Source organism: Vespula vulgaris, chromosome 20, assembly GCF_905475345.1.
Source record: "Vespula vulgaris chromosome 20, iyVesVulg1.1, whole genome shotgun sequence".
Classification (NCBI taxonomy): Eukaryota; Metazoa; Arthropoda; class Insecta; order Hymenoptera; family Vespidae; genus Vespula; species Vespula vulgaris.
In genome coordinates this window covers 1,295,178-1,308,651 of record NC_066605.1, presented here as the reverse complement: position 1 = coordinate 1,308,651, position 13,474 = coordinate 1,295,178, and the positions used below count along the sequence as shown (strand labels likewise).

Below are 13,474 nucleotides of genomic sequence, written 5' to 3'. Positions count from 1 at the left end.
AGTTGGTTGCACCTGCGCAACCCTATATATTTTCACACACGATCGTCTATATCTTCCCGTATATAGCTGTCATTATTATTATTATTATTATTATTATTATTATTATTATTATTATTATTATTATTATTATTATTATTATTATTATTATTATTATTATTGTTATTTTTATTATTATAGTTGTTGTTGTTGTCGCTACTCTTATTTTTTTACTGCGATTACCTGAAATTTATACGTATAAGTTACATTTTTCTATTGTTTCGTAATATCTTCCCCGACCCACCCACCTGTACCAAATAATTACGCATACATTAGTAATTATTTTTCTATGATTTTTAATAATTTCATTATTGTATTCTTTTATCTTTACAGAGATCAAAATTGAAAATCTAGTTGCAATTAGATTTTTATCGTGTCTCTGTTTATTTAATTAATTAATGTATTTGAATTCATATACGAATTAATTTTAATATATATATATATATATATATACATATGTATGTATGTATGTATGTATGTATGTATATATTAAAAAATAATGTTCTTATCGATTGTATTTACATAGATAGTACGTACGTGCACGCTCGTAAAAGTTTTTGCTTGTTTTTTTTCTATTTCTTCTATTTTCCTTATTTTTTTTCTATTCATACACACGTGCAAAGAGAAAAGTATTCTCTTTCTATATTAAGCCTCATTTGACGACTATTTACGATAATAATCATGAAGAACTGACTTAAGATAAAAATTAAAATCTAACATTGCAAAATAGATTTAATTAAACACGATGTAACTACTTCATCTTATCATTTATCTTATCATATATCGATCTATCTATGAATCAGATACTTCTACTACAAATATATAACTAACTTTTCTAACGATCGCGCAAAACTCCAAAAAAGAGGAAAAAGAGAAATGAAATTATATTATAAATGAAATTATTTTTATTGAGAAAGAAAGAGGTATGCTATATTTGCTATCGTTTTACTAATAATATGTATAAGTATGTATGCTTATGTATAAGTACATGAATATATATATATATATAGTAAGTCGAATGGAATGAGATATACATACATATGTTATCGACTTGCACGTCCAAAATCTAACACCTGATATTACACATTGCATTTTTAAATATTAAACATTATAAGTGCGTATCTGTCTCTTTCTCTCTGTTTCTCTCTCTCTCTCTCTATCTGTCTCTCTGCAAAACTAATAAATCCGACTTATACTCTTTTGTACACTCGTCAGAGAATTATCGATTTTATTATTAAATAATAAATTCGAATGAAAACAATTTTGTTTTCTCTATCGTACATCCATACATAAATACATACATACATAAAAATGGTTTTGTATGGTATTTAAAAAAAAACAAAAATTATTGCAAAGAGTTACGCCAATCGGATTACGAGTGAATGAAACGCGTAAGACTTTTCTACTACAAATATATAAATAATTATTTGTTGATGTTTTGGATCGTATTTTGATAAAAAAAAGAAAGCTATCGTTAAAAACCACGCAACACCGATGCAATTCCGTGCAACGTAAAAGCGAATAGAATGTGAATCATTTTCCTATCACGAGAATATATAAATAATTATCGATTTTGATAATTAACAATTAATTCGAATAACTAAATTTTGTTGTCTCTCAGTTTTACACACGTAGACGTTCTAGAAACATTTGCGAACGTATTTAAAAAAAAAAAATTGTTGCGAAAAGTCACATAACATCGGTGCGAACGTGCGAATAAAATGTGAATCACTTTTCTACCACATAAGAGAAACGTACAAATAATTATCGATTTTGATAACGATTAATTGATTTTGATAATTAACGATTAATTCGAATAACAAAATTTTATTGCTTCCACTTCGTTTTATATAGGTATGTAGGTGTTATATCAAAAGAAACGAAACGAAAAAAAAAAAAAAAAGATAAGAAATGTTTTCGATCGTATTTGAGAAGAGAAGGAAAAGGAAAAAAAGAAAAGGAAAAGAAAAAAGAAGAAACGTCGTAAAAAGTCTCGCTAATCGGTGTAATTATAATACATGCGACGAGCGAATAAAGTGCAAGGGCGGCGAAGTATTGCGTTGCACGAAAAGCGACGTGTGCACAAATCCGTTCTTGAAAGGTATGTTGAAAAGGCCGAGGTTTTCTCTATGGATAGGGAGTAGAAAAAGAGAGAGCGAGAGAGAGAGAGAGGGGGTAGAAAGGTGGTGAGAAAAGGAAGGAGAAGGAAGATGAGAAATAAAAGGTGGATGAGGAGGATGAAGAGGATGAGGAGGATGAGGAGAAAGAGGAGAGGGGGGAAAGGGTGCAGAGGTGGAAGGAAGGGCGTGCACTTGCGCGTGAGATATCGACTATTGAAAAGTACCAAGTCGGGTTTCTATCGTAGTAACGCGATAGGCGTTGTTGATTCGCGATTATTAACGCGTTGCGCTGCACCGCAATGAGGTTTACGATTCCTCGTTGAATATAAAACGATCTTAGATTCGAGGAAGTCACGTTGTCGTCCTTGATACGATGCTTATATCTCGTCGCGTCGAACGAACCAAGCGTATCTATCTATATATAATGTGTGCGTATATATATATATATATATATATATATATATATATATATATGTATCTATTTATCTATCTATCTATCTGCGTTGCTTCGAGATACTTAACATGCATAAATCTTCTTTCGATAACGCTTCTATTGCTACTATTGCTGTTGCCACTATTGCTATTGCTACTTTTGCTGCTATTGCTGCTGCTGCTGTTGTTGCTGATTTTTCTATTTAAATTTTCTTTTTTTCTATTTCTTTTTTTATGCATCTACTTTTTATCTTTTTGTCTAATTCTTCGTGAGAAAGGAATGGTCTCGTATGCACCATCATCATCGAATGATGATAGCACGGATAGATAATATGAGATAGGATGTGCATATAATATACCCTGTTTACAATGTTTTGTATTTTAATTTATTTACTTTTTTTTTTCTTCTTTTTGTTCTTTTCTCAATCACGTTATGGAAAAAAATTGTAAACAGGTACTTACGTACAACTCGTATGTGACGATAGCACAGATAGATAATGAGATAATAGACGCATAAATCTTATTGCAATTTTGTATTATTTAATTTATTTTTTTTTTATCCGTTATATCTTTTTTTTTATAATCTTTAACAAAGAGAACGGTTTCATCCGCCACTGGATAATATCGTAGATACAGGATATAATAGATAGATCTTGTTTCGATATTTTTTTGTTTCTTCCTTTTTTTTTCTTTTTGGATTTTTTTTCTTCTTTTGCCTCTCTCTTTTTAATTCCTTTATCATTTATCTCCGTTCTAATCTTTTCTAAAAAGAATGGTCTCGCTATATCTGTCATTGTTAGATAATTTATTTCGATCGATAATCGATTTTTTTTAATAAATATTTTGCTCGAGTCTATGAAATAGGTACGTAAGACACAAGTGGAAAAATTATCGCGAAGCAATTATCTATTATGATTCATGATCGTATCCATACTCTATCCTTTATATATATACACACATATATACATGTTATTGTAATAAGAAATAATAATTTTTGTATATCTTTCTCGATGAAACATACGTGTATCATGAACTTCAATATATATATATATATATATATATATATATATATATATATATATATATATTCGTATGAAATCAAGGCCGACGATTGGTGCAATTTGCGATAATTAATCATCAAACTAATTTACATACAGACGTCGACGAAATATATATATATATATATACATAAATACAAATAAATATCTCTTTTCGAGAGGAGCACTCAACCGTAAAACTTTATCTTTATAAGTATAACCGAATTAAACGAGTGAGAGAGAGAGAGAGAGAGAGAGAGAAAGAGAGAGAGAGAGAGAGGAAAGAAAAAATAAAAAAGAAATTATTTGAAAAATTCTCGATATTAAAAGGCGAACGACCTCTGGTTTTCTCTCTCTTTCTCTCTTTTACTCTCTCGTCTGAAACGACGAGTGTGTTATATCGATCTAATCGATCTATCGATCGTTCCGTGTTCCATATGAAAAAAAAGAAAACAAAATAAAAAAAAGGAAAGGCAACAAGAAAACCTTTATTCGAATCGAAATGAAATTTATGTAAAAAGTAGATACAGATGTAATTTCAATCGTTCCAAATGCGGAGAGATGCAAACAAGAAGAGAAAGAGTGAGAGTGCGTGAGAGAGAAAGAAAAAAAGAGAGAGAGAGAAAGAGAGACAGAAAAAGATAGAGAGAAAGAGTTATCGATCGCTTGAAATATATTCAGGGACGCGTGGTTCATTCATTCGATACAATGGAATGTCGGCTACGCACGCTGAACTAGCAAAGCGTTTCTCTCTCTCTCTTTCTGTCTCTCTCTCTCTCTCTCTTTTTCTGCCTCTGTCTCTCTTTCTCTTTTTTCTCTCTCTCTCTCTCTCTATCTCTCTCTTTCTGTTTTAGCTCTTGCTTTTATGCGACCTTGCAACGTGGGCACGATTTTATTGCGAGCAAACGTCCGATCGAAAAATACGGAAGCTCGTACTCCGGTATTATCGTATCACCGATGTAATATCTCCCCTCTTGTTTTTCTTCAAAAGATCGATTTCACTTTCGTTCCTACCCACTGGCCGATATTTTCCAATGAAAATAACTTCAAACTGAATGAAATTCAATTCGATGTATATATAAATATTGTATAGGCAAACACGCATTCGAAAGCTAATTCACATTATGACCGATAATATTGTATATAATAATAATACTTAATACCTAGGTATTGGGATAATATAAAAGTGGGAAGAACAATTTATCTGTTCTTTTATTTTTTAGAAAGAAGATGAGGATAAGAAAAAAAGAGACAAAAAAGAAAAGATAAAACAGAATTCCTTTGCGTGAATTGCAATTCTAACGCAGACGTATTATATTTATAATATATTGTACGTATTATTGATAACTTCAACGTTATATCATAATACGCGTAGGCATGATAAATACATATATATGTATATATATATATATATATATATATATATATATATACATATATGTACATACATTCTGATTCTCCAAGTATCATAGCAAACGCACGTTCCTCGCATTACGCGGCAATTGTTAGCCATCTCTTATCGTGTGCCCAGTAATTCATCCGACGTAATTCATTCGACGCATTCGCACTTGCATTTCCCACTACGCGTCTTCTTTCAGTTTCTTTTTTTCTATCATTCTTTTTTATTTTGTTTCTCTCTCGATTGTTTTTTTTTCTCTTTCGACGCGAACATAATATTTGCATTGAGAAATAATTGTCCGTTATCATCAATATTTCTGAAGTCGTTCTATTTTTCGTAGGAATTATATTCGAAATATAATCATTTGCAGTTTTTAATAGTTCGTATATCTAAGCGAACGATATGGAATATTTTTCTTTTTATTAAATTATTGTACCGTATATAAAAGAGAGAAAATTTTTAAAACGTACGAGCTCCGACATGTCGAGTTGAATATTTTAATAAATGTTAAAAAATCTAGAATATTATATTAAATATTAAACTCATAAATATACAAAACTCTATACAGAGTATAATGTTTTAATAAAAATATATATATATATATTATATATAGTACAGTATTGTACATGTAAAATTAAAGCTTGTCTCAAGAAAACGAGAGGAAAAAGAAAAAAATGAAGAGAAAAAAAGAAAAAGAGAGAGAAGAAACAGGAAAATGAGTATCTTGGCAGTTAAAATGTAGTTCTTGCACAATCAGTAAATTATTCCTAATGGAAAATCGTGAACTCGATCGTATGTAGTTAAATGCGATGTACCAGCTATCGGACTACTGAAACATATGTAAAACGTACGCGATTTGTATGTACATACATACATACGTACGTACGTACGTCCATGTGATATCAGGCCAGAGTAAAAGGGAATCGTTTGGAATTCATGCGTTGAATCGACAAGCTTTCCTGCGCATCTCTGATATATTTAGCGTTACGAATAAACCTATATGTCTATGTATGTATGCATGTATACATGTATATCACAAAAGTGAAGTAACGTATACGTAATTTCCAGACTACGATTATAAAAAGATTCTTACATTTTTTCTTCGACGATATTTTTTATTACCTTTCTAAAAATTCGTAAAACTCTTTTCTTTAATCTTTTTCTCTTTTTTAATTCTCCCATAATTTTGTATACCAAGAAAAAATAAATTCATCGAGAAAAAGGGAGAAGGAGGAAGTTATAAAAAAAGAAAATAGATATCGAAGAATCGTAACAAAAAAATTAGAATTTCTAATTTACTCAATATCAATAATACATATATGCAAGATGTTTGAAATGAATCGACTTACACGTATTATGAAGATATTAAGAACATTTACGATTTATTAAAATGAATACTTCATATACGTATAAAGAGTTGGCTAAAAGTTACTAGATGTTTTTGAAAATCAATAATTCTTTCTCGACGATCGAGGCTAACCTTTCGTTTTTATTTTGCAGCTTGCAAAACTGCACAAATCTAGGAACTTTTTTATAATATGAAGAATTGTAAAATCACTTGGGAACTTTTGCTCGATCTTGCATATAGTGTATATATAAGTGTGTGTGTGTGTTTGTGTAAAAAATTGTATCGTCCACCGAATCTCTTATATTATTGATACTTTTCAATTACAGAAGAGGGAACTGTGGTAAAGCTGGCTGAGAAGGAACGAAAAGAAAAGAAAAAAGGAAAAGGCAAAGAGGAGAAGAAAGAAGAAAAGAAGAAAAAAGAAAAGAGGAAAGAAGAAGAAGAAGGAGAAGGAGAAGAATCATAAGCGAGAGGTCTCAAGGGGGCATGATAAGCAAGGACGCGATTTCGAGAAGAGAATCAGGTGCCGCTGTGATAGACGATTTTTCTGTACTCGATAGAATAGTAGTGCGAGAGAGAAACAAGATTCGACGGATTAATCGAGCAGTTTTACGAAAATTATTAATGACGGAATGACGGGACCTTCATTATCATTTAGAGAATACGTCAGCAATATGGCCAAAAAGATATACGAGCGAGCTAAAAAGTGATTTTTAGCGTAAGCTCGATCGATCGATCGATCGATTTTTATAAACTCGAAAGAAGGAAAAGAACGAATCACGAAAATACGGAATAGAAAAGTGAAACGAAATAAAAAGATAAGACCTCTTTCCCTCAAAGGAAAAACTTTTCTTCCAAGATAAACAACGATTAATTCGATCTTACAAGGTAAACGAAACTGATTAATATTTCATATAATTTTCTAATTATACAAATTATATTTCGAATAGATATACACGCGCATAGGCATGCATATGTATGTACGTGTTTTTTTTTTTTTTAATACATGTAAATTATTCTATTTCATTTATAATGAATTAACAATGCACAACACAGAATATATCTATATAAATATACATATGTGCGCGAGCGTGTATGTATATACGAATTATAATGGTAGGCTAAAATGATTTCAGAAAATTCATACGGTGAACCGACGAAGGCGACGCACCACGTCGGATGATCGTTAACGATGGAATCATTCTTACTGTGACACTAGGCTGGTTGGCCTAATCGCCGATGAAAATTCTTCTTACTTTTATTATCGCCATAATCACCAACACCACCAACAACATCACCACCGCCACTTCCACCACCACTACCATTATCACCATCACCGCCATCGCCACCACCAGTTCTTCCTCCAAGTGTACCAATTTCCAAAAAATCCTCAAGTTCGTTGAGTAAAAAAAGAAAGAGAAAGAGAGAGAAGAAGAAGAAGATTTTCAGCATCGTGGCCATCATCGTCCTCTCTTACACATCGTTTACCGAAATATATATATACACATATATATTATTTTCAAGGTCATCTTGACAAGTGCCGATAAGTGCCAAGAGAAAATTCTTTCTTTTTCGTTGCTGTATCTGTCGAAAGGTGAAAATAAAAAGGAAACGAGTAAGGGAAAGGACGCGGGACAAGAGGGTAAAAGGAAAAAAGGAAAAAAAAGAAATCAGGAAAGTGGGTGGTGACAAAGGGAGGAAAAGAGACGGAGAGATAGAGAAACAGACAGAGACGGGGAAAGAAAGAGAGAGAAAAAAAGTGAGACGGAGAGAGATAGAGCGAGCGAGCGAGCGAGAGAGAGAGACAGAGAGAGAGAGAGAGAAAGGGTGTCCTCGTTGGGGTGGCAGAGTGAGCACGATAGCACCTCTGGTGCCCTCGGCCGTGGGTCCCGAGGGGACGGACGCCATGGCGGCCTCTTCGTCCTCGTCGAGCGGCGAGCAGCAATACTCACTCAGGTGGAACGACTTCCACTCGAGCATCCTTAGCTCATTCCGTCATCTCAGGGACGAAGAGGATTTCGTCGATGTGACATTAGCCTGCGATAGTAGCAGCTTCACTGCTCACAAGGTCGTCCTCTCTGCCTGCAGCCCTTATTTCAGGCGACTACTTAAGGTGAGTTTTTAATGTCAATTATTCATTCCATTTTCTTTCCTTGTTTTCTTTTTTTGTTTATTTCTTTTCTCTTCCCTCCTGTTTTTTTTTTTTTAACGTAACAAAACGGATCTAAAATGACAAATCGCGATATCTCCGTTCGAAAGTTATTAATTATTATTTTTAAATGGAAATTTATGTTAAATCACGAATGTCCTATCTCGATTGAGATTAGGGTTATTAACTATTTTCTTTTTTCTTTTTTTTTTTCATTTTTCTTCTCAGAATTCATAATAAATTTTTTTACGATGACGTATATCTTATCTCGATTGAGATTAAAGTTATTAATTATTGCATTTTTCCAATAGAACTTATAAAATAATACGTGAAAATTTATCGTAATTCTTATTCCTTTTTTTTCTTTCTAAGACTTAGATCAATCGTTATTCTATTACAGGATTTAAGAAAGAAATTTAAACGACGAGTATATCAGATCTTTCTTAAGAGTTATTAATCATTTTTTCCGATTATAACGAAATTAAACATTAATACTAATATTCTGACGTAATTTAAATTACGAAAACATCACGTTTTTCTCCAAAGAATAATCTATCATTTTTCTATCCTTACGATTTTTTTTTACAAGAAACATTAAAATATAATATTCATAAAACGTTCTTATAACCATTGTAAATACTAAAGATTTCTTTTTTTTTATTTATTCGAATATAACAAAACTATCTGCGTGTCTGTACTTTTCTAATCTTTTTTTTTATCGAACGAAATTTAAATGACGAAAAGATAACACATTTAAGATCAATCAATCATATTTCTAATAATCCTATCTTCGAAAGAATTTTAAATATCAAGAAAAGAGATACAAGTATGTGTATATATATATATATTTCTTTAGTATCTAAAACGTTCTCATAGCCATTGAAAATTCCAATGATTTCTTTCGAAAGGATAAAACTATGCGAGAGACGTAGGTCGAAAAACCTATATCGTTCCTAGCTCACATCAGTGCAAGCTGTTGCGCTCATTATGGTAGAAGGTAAATTCCAGAGGAGAAGCTCTACCACATTTTCTTGTTAGAGTATACTATCTCTCTCTTTCTCTCTTCTTCTTCTTCATCTTCATCTTCTTCTTCTTCTTCTTCTTCCTCCTCTTCATCTCCTCTTCCGTTTTCTTTCTTTTTCTCTTCTATTAGTCTCTGCTTATACTCGAACTCGAACTTCTCTTACGTCTTACAAGAGAGACAGAGACAGAGATAAAGAGAAAGAAAGAAAGAAAGAGAGAGAGAGAGAGAGAGAGAGAGAAAGAAAGAGGAAGAGAGAGAGAGAGAGAGAGAGAGAGACGATGCAAGTACGGTAATTACTTGTGCAATTAACTACACGTTTAATCACTAATTACATTTATAATTTTGTAATTAATACCAACGGACCAATTACTAATGGCAAAAGTAATTTGTTTCCGACTTAATTGCTAATTATATTTGTAAACAATTATTAATCAACGAAACGGTATAATTGAAAATGTATTGTATCATTAATTACACGCGAACTAATTACCCACCCTTTTCTTTTCTTTTCTTTTCTTTTCTTTTCTTTTTCTTCTTCTTTTTCTTCCGAGCTGTCACCACAACTTACGATCAAAGATTCTTGTGTCATCGAGATAGCTATTAGATTGAATACATGGACAATTATCGATTCAACAAATATTCAATATTCGATTAACATTTATTATCACAAATTCGTGTTTACTTCTTTATAAAAAGAACGAAAAAAAATTAAATACACATACGTATATATATATAAAGTTCAGATAAAAAATATTAATAAAAGATCCGGTCTTTAGTAAGAAAAAAAAGAAAAGAAAAAAGACAGAAAGAAATAGAAAAATAAAAAAGAGAAAAGATAACGTAGGAAAAGAACTACGAACGATTTTCATCGAGTACTTCGTACTCTTCGATGGTTATTTAGATGCAAATTATATGGGTTTGAAGTAAAAAGGGATGAAAAAAAAGGAAAGAGAGAAAAAACCAAAAGAAAAAGAAACGAGAAAAGAATAAGAAGAAAAAGAAAGAAAGCAGAAATGAAATACAAAAAAGGTACGAGAGAGGGTGGTAGTTGAAAAGTATGGGGGAAAGATACATAGATAGATAGAGGGTAGATAGAGGAACTTTCTATGGTTTCCTGTAATTTTGTCTTCGTGGTACGCCTCAAAATTTGCATCTACCAAGCTGAAACACAAAGAGAAAGAAAGATGGAGAGATAGAAAGAGAAAACAGTATATCGATTCTCCTTTTCACCTCATCTACGCTTCACCCTCTCTCTCTCTCTCGTTTTCTCTCTCTCACTTAAACAACCACGAGATAGCAATCAGTTCAATAGAATATCCGCTAATTTGATTCCACGACAGAGCATCAAATTACATTTTCATGAATTAATTCTCCGATCGACAGTTTTATCCTCCACCATAGAAAACAACTATACATACATATATATATATATATGCATGTATATACACGTATGTATTGAATAAAAAAAAAAAAGATCGATAAGTAAATATAACCATTCGATCTTACTCGTTCCATTTAACATTCGCAACTCCTCTCGGCAATAGTTTCAAGTTAAAAACGTTTAAAAAGAGATTCCAGGGAGAAAATCAACGTGTACGTCAGGGATGTTTCAAACTCGTTTCAAAGATCGTTTCTCGATGTAGCTCGAAAACGGGAAGAGGGTAATTATAGGGGTGATGGTGATGGTGATGGTAAAAAAAAAAAAGGATGAAGGATGAGAAAAGAGGAAGAGGAGAAGGAGGAAGAAGAGGAAGAGGAAGAGGAAAGGGAAAGAACTTCCGGTTTGATTTACATAATAAACGTGACGACCAAGTCGTCTCTTTAACTGTCTCTTTCTTTCTTTCTTTCTTTCTTGTTTCTTTCTTTTTTCATTGTGTGTTTTTCTCTTTCTCTTGCACACACACACTAAACTATCGATCACTTCGACGCCTTCATCCTGTCTCATCTTCGTCGTTGTCGTCGTCGTCGTTGTCGTCTTCTTCTTCTTCTTCTTCTTCTTCTTCATCATCTCCTTCTTATTGTTGAAAGAGAGGGAAAAGGAAAGAGAGAGAGAACCTGTTTCATCTTCGAGTACCACTCTCGATCGATATTCCCTTTCTCTCTTATAACCATCGTCACCTCCGGCAACCGTGTCCAAAGTATAAATTGCCTTTGACGATAATGCAGTTTGATCCACGGAATGCATCTATACGGTGCATCGTGAATTTTATGAAAGTATCTACTCGTGATCGGACGTTATTTATGAGTATCGTAGATTATATATATATGCATACATACATACGCATGCATCTTTTATTATTACAAGGTATTATTATTATTGTTGTTGTTGTTGTTGTTATCGTTGTTATTGTCGTTGAATTTATATACTTATATCCAGAAAATATTCATAGGTGATCAAAGATATTACTCAGGCAAAGGTTAATCGTTAAAACGATCGCAGCTTCATCTTGTTCCTTTTTTCTTTTCTCTTTCGTATTTTTTTCTTCTCTTTTTCTTCTTCTTTTCTTTTTAATTCTTCCGGACCATATAACTTTTTATAAAGATCGCGATGATAGAAACGTCTTCTCCTCTAAAAACGTTTCTGTTACTTTATGTTGTAGTTACTTACGAAATATCATTGATACAAAAAAAAAGAAAGAAAAATATATGTATATGTATATATGTATATATATATTTATATTTATATGTATATGTATATGTATATAATGTTTACGCAATCGTTCAATAAATATGGAGATTAGTTTTGGGACCACCATACAAATCATACTTTTTACCAACGTTTAAGCGTCCCGATCAAATGTTAATGTTAAATTAACGCTACCATACATACATACATACATGACAAGAAACTTATATTCTACGCACCGCCGAAAATACTTTCGATTCTCGTCGATTATCTACGGTGACGCATGAACGATAAATTATTCTCTGTTACACTCGATTTTAAAACGCAGACGAGTTTATTTCCAAGAGTACAAGCGCGCGTGTCGCCAATATAATTTTGGAATTTCGAAGGAAATACAGATAGACAGACAGACAGAGAAAGAAACAGAGAGAGAGAGAGAGAGAGAGAGAGAGAGAGAGAGAGAGAGAGAGAGAGAGAATACTTTTTATTTACGAAGATAGAAAAGAAAAATCAGATGACATTTATACTTTGACTTTGTATAAGAAGTAGTATAATAAATACGTATTTTTCATTTTAACATTTATCGTTCATGGAATAAACCGAGTCTATAAGCATAATGATTCAACTATGATATATATATATATATATATATATATATATATATATATATATACATACACACATACACATATATATTTATGTATGTATGTATGTATGTATGTACTAATGTATACATATACATTTGACAAATAATATTTATTAGACGATTAACTTCTATGAAAGATGTGATTATCCCAACAAAATTTTATATACGTACATACATACGTCACGACTTATCCAACATCATTGATTAATTATCCCTCATAAACTTACTTCTTCCTTTAAAATACGCTTATCATAAATTGTATATGCAAGCAAATAAAATATGTTATATATATAATATATACATATATATATATATGCATCTTAAAATACATCAAACCAATATATAAATGATATATATATATATATATATATATATATATATATATATGTAAATTCAATGTGTGTTTGTATACGTGATCAGAAATTAATGAATCGTCGAAATTTTGCGAATAATATCGATAAAATCGCTGTTTAATAATAAATCTATCAAGCAAGGTCCATAGCCAGCAGTAATATTAGTAATAGTAGTAGGAGGTGGAGGAGGAGAAGGAAGAGCAGTATCTATATATCGTTAAAAGAAAACATGATTGCGGGGATAAGGGAGGAGGAATCAGCCGACTTTCTAATAGACGTATAACGCTAATTGATTTTAAATGTC

The 13,474-nt window shown here is 31.8% G+C and overlaps 1 protein-coding gene across 8 annotated transcripts in view; it reads left to right on the top strand.

The window, feature by feature from the left end:
- LOC127071096 (protein abrupt-like) overlaps nucleotides 1–13,474 on the top strand; it is a 75,307-nt gene that overhangs the window by 13,041 nt on the left and 48,792 nt on the right. For all 8 annotated transcript variants that reach the window (XR_007784828.1, XM_051009979.1, XM_051009978.1 and 5 more), the window contains exons 2-3: nucleotides 6,699–7,260; nucleotides 7,509–8,485. Coding sequence is in view for 7 of the 8 variants with exons in the window: in XM_051009979.1 (XP_050865936.1) it covers nucleotides 8,279–8,485 (207 nt within the window). In the remaining variant the exon portion in view is untranslated. The remainder of the gene's footprint in view (nucleotides 1–6,698; nucleotides 7,261–7,508; nucleotides 8,486–13,474) is intronic.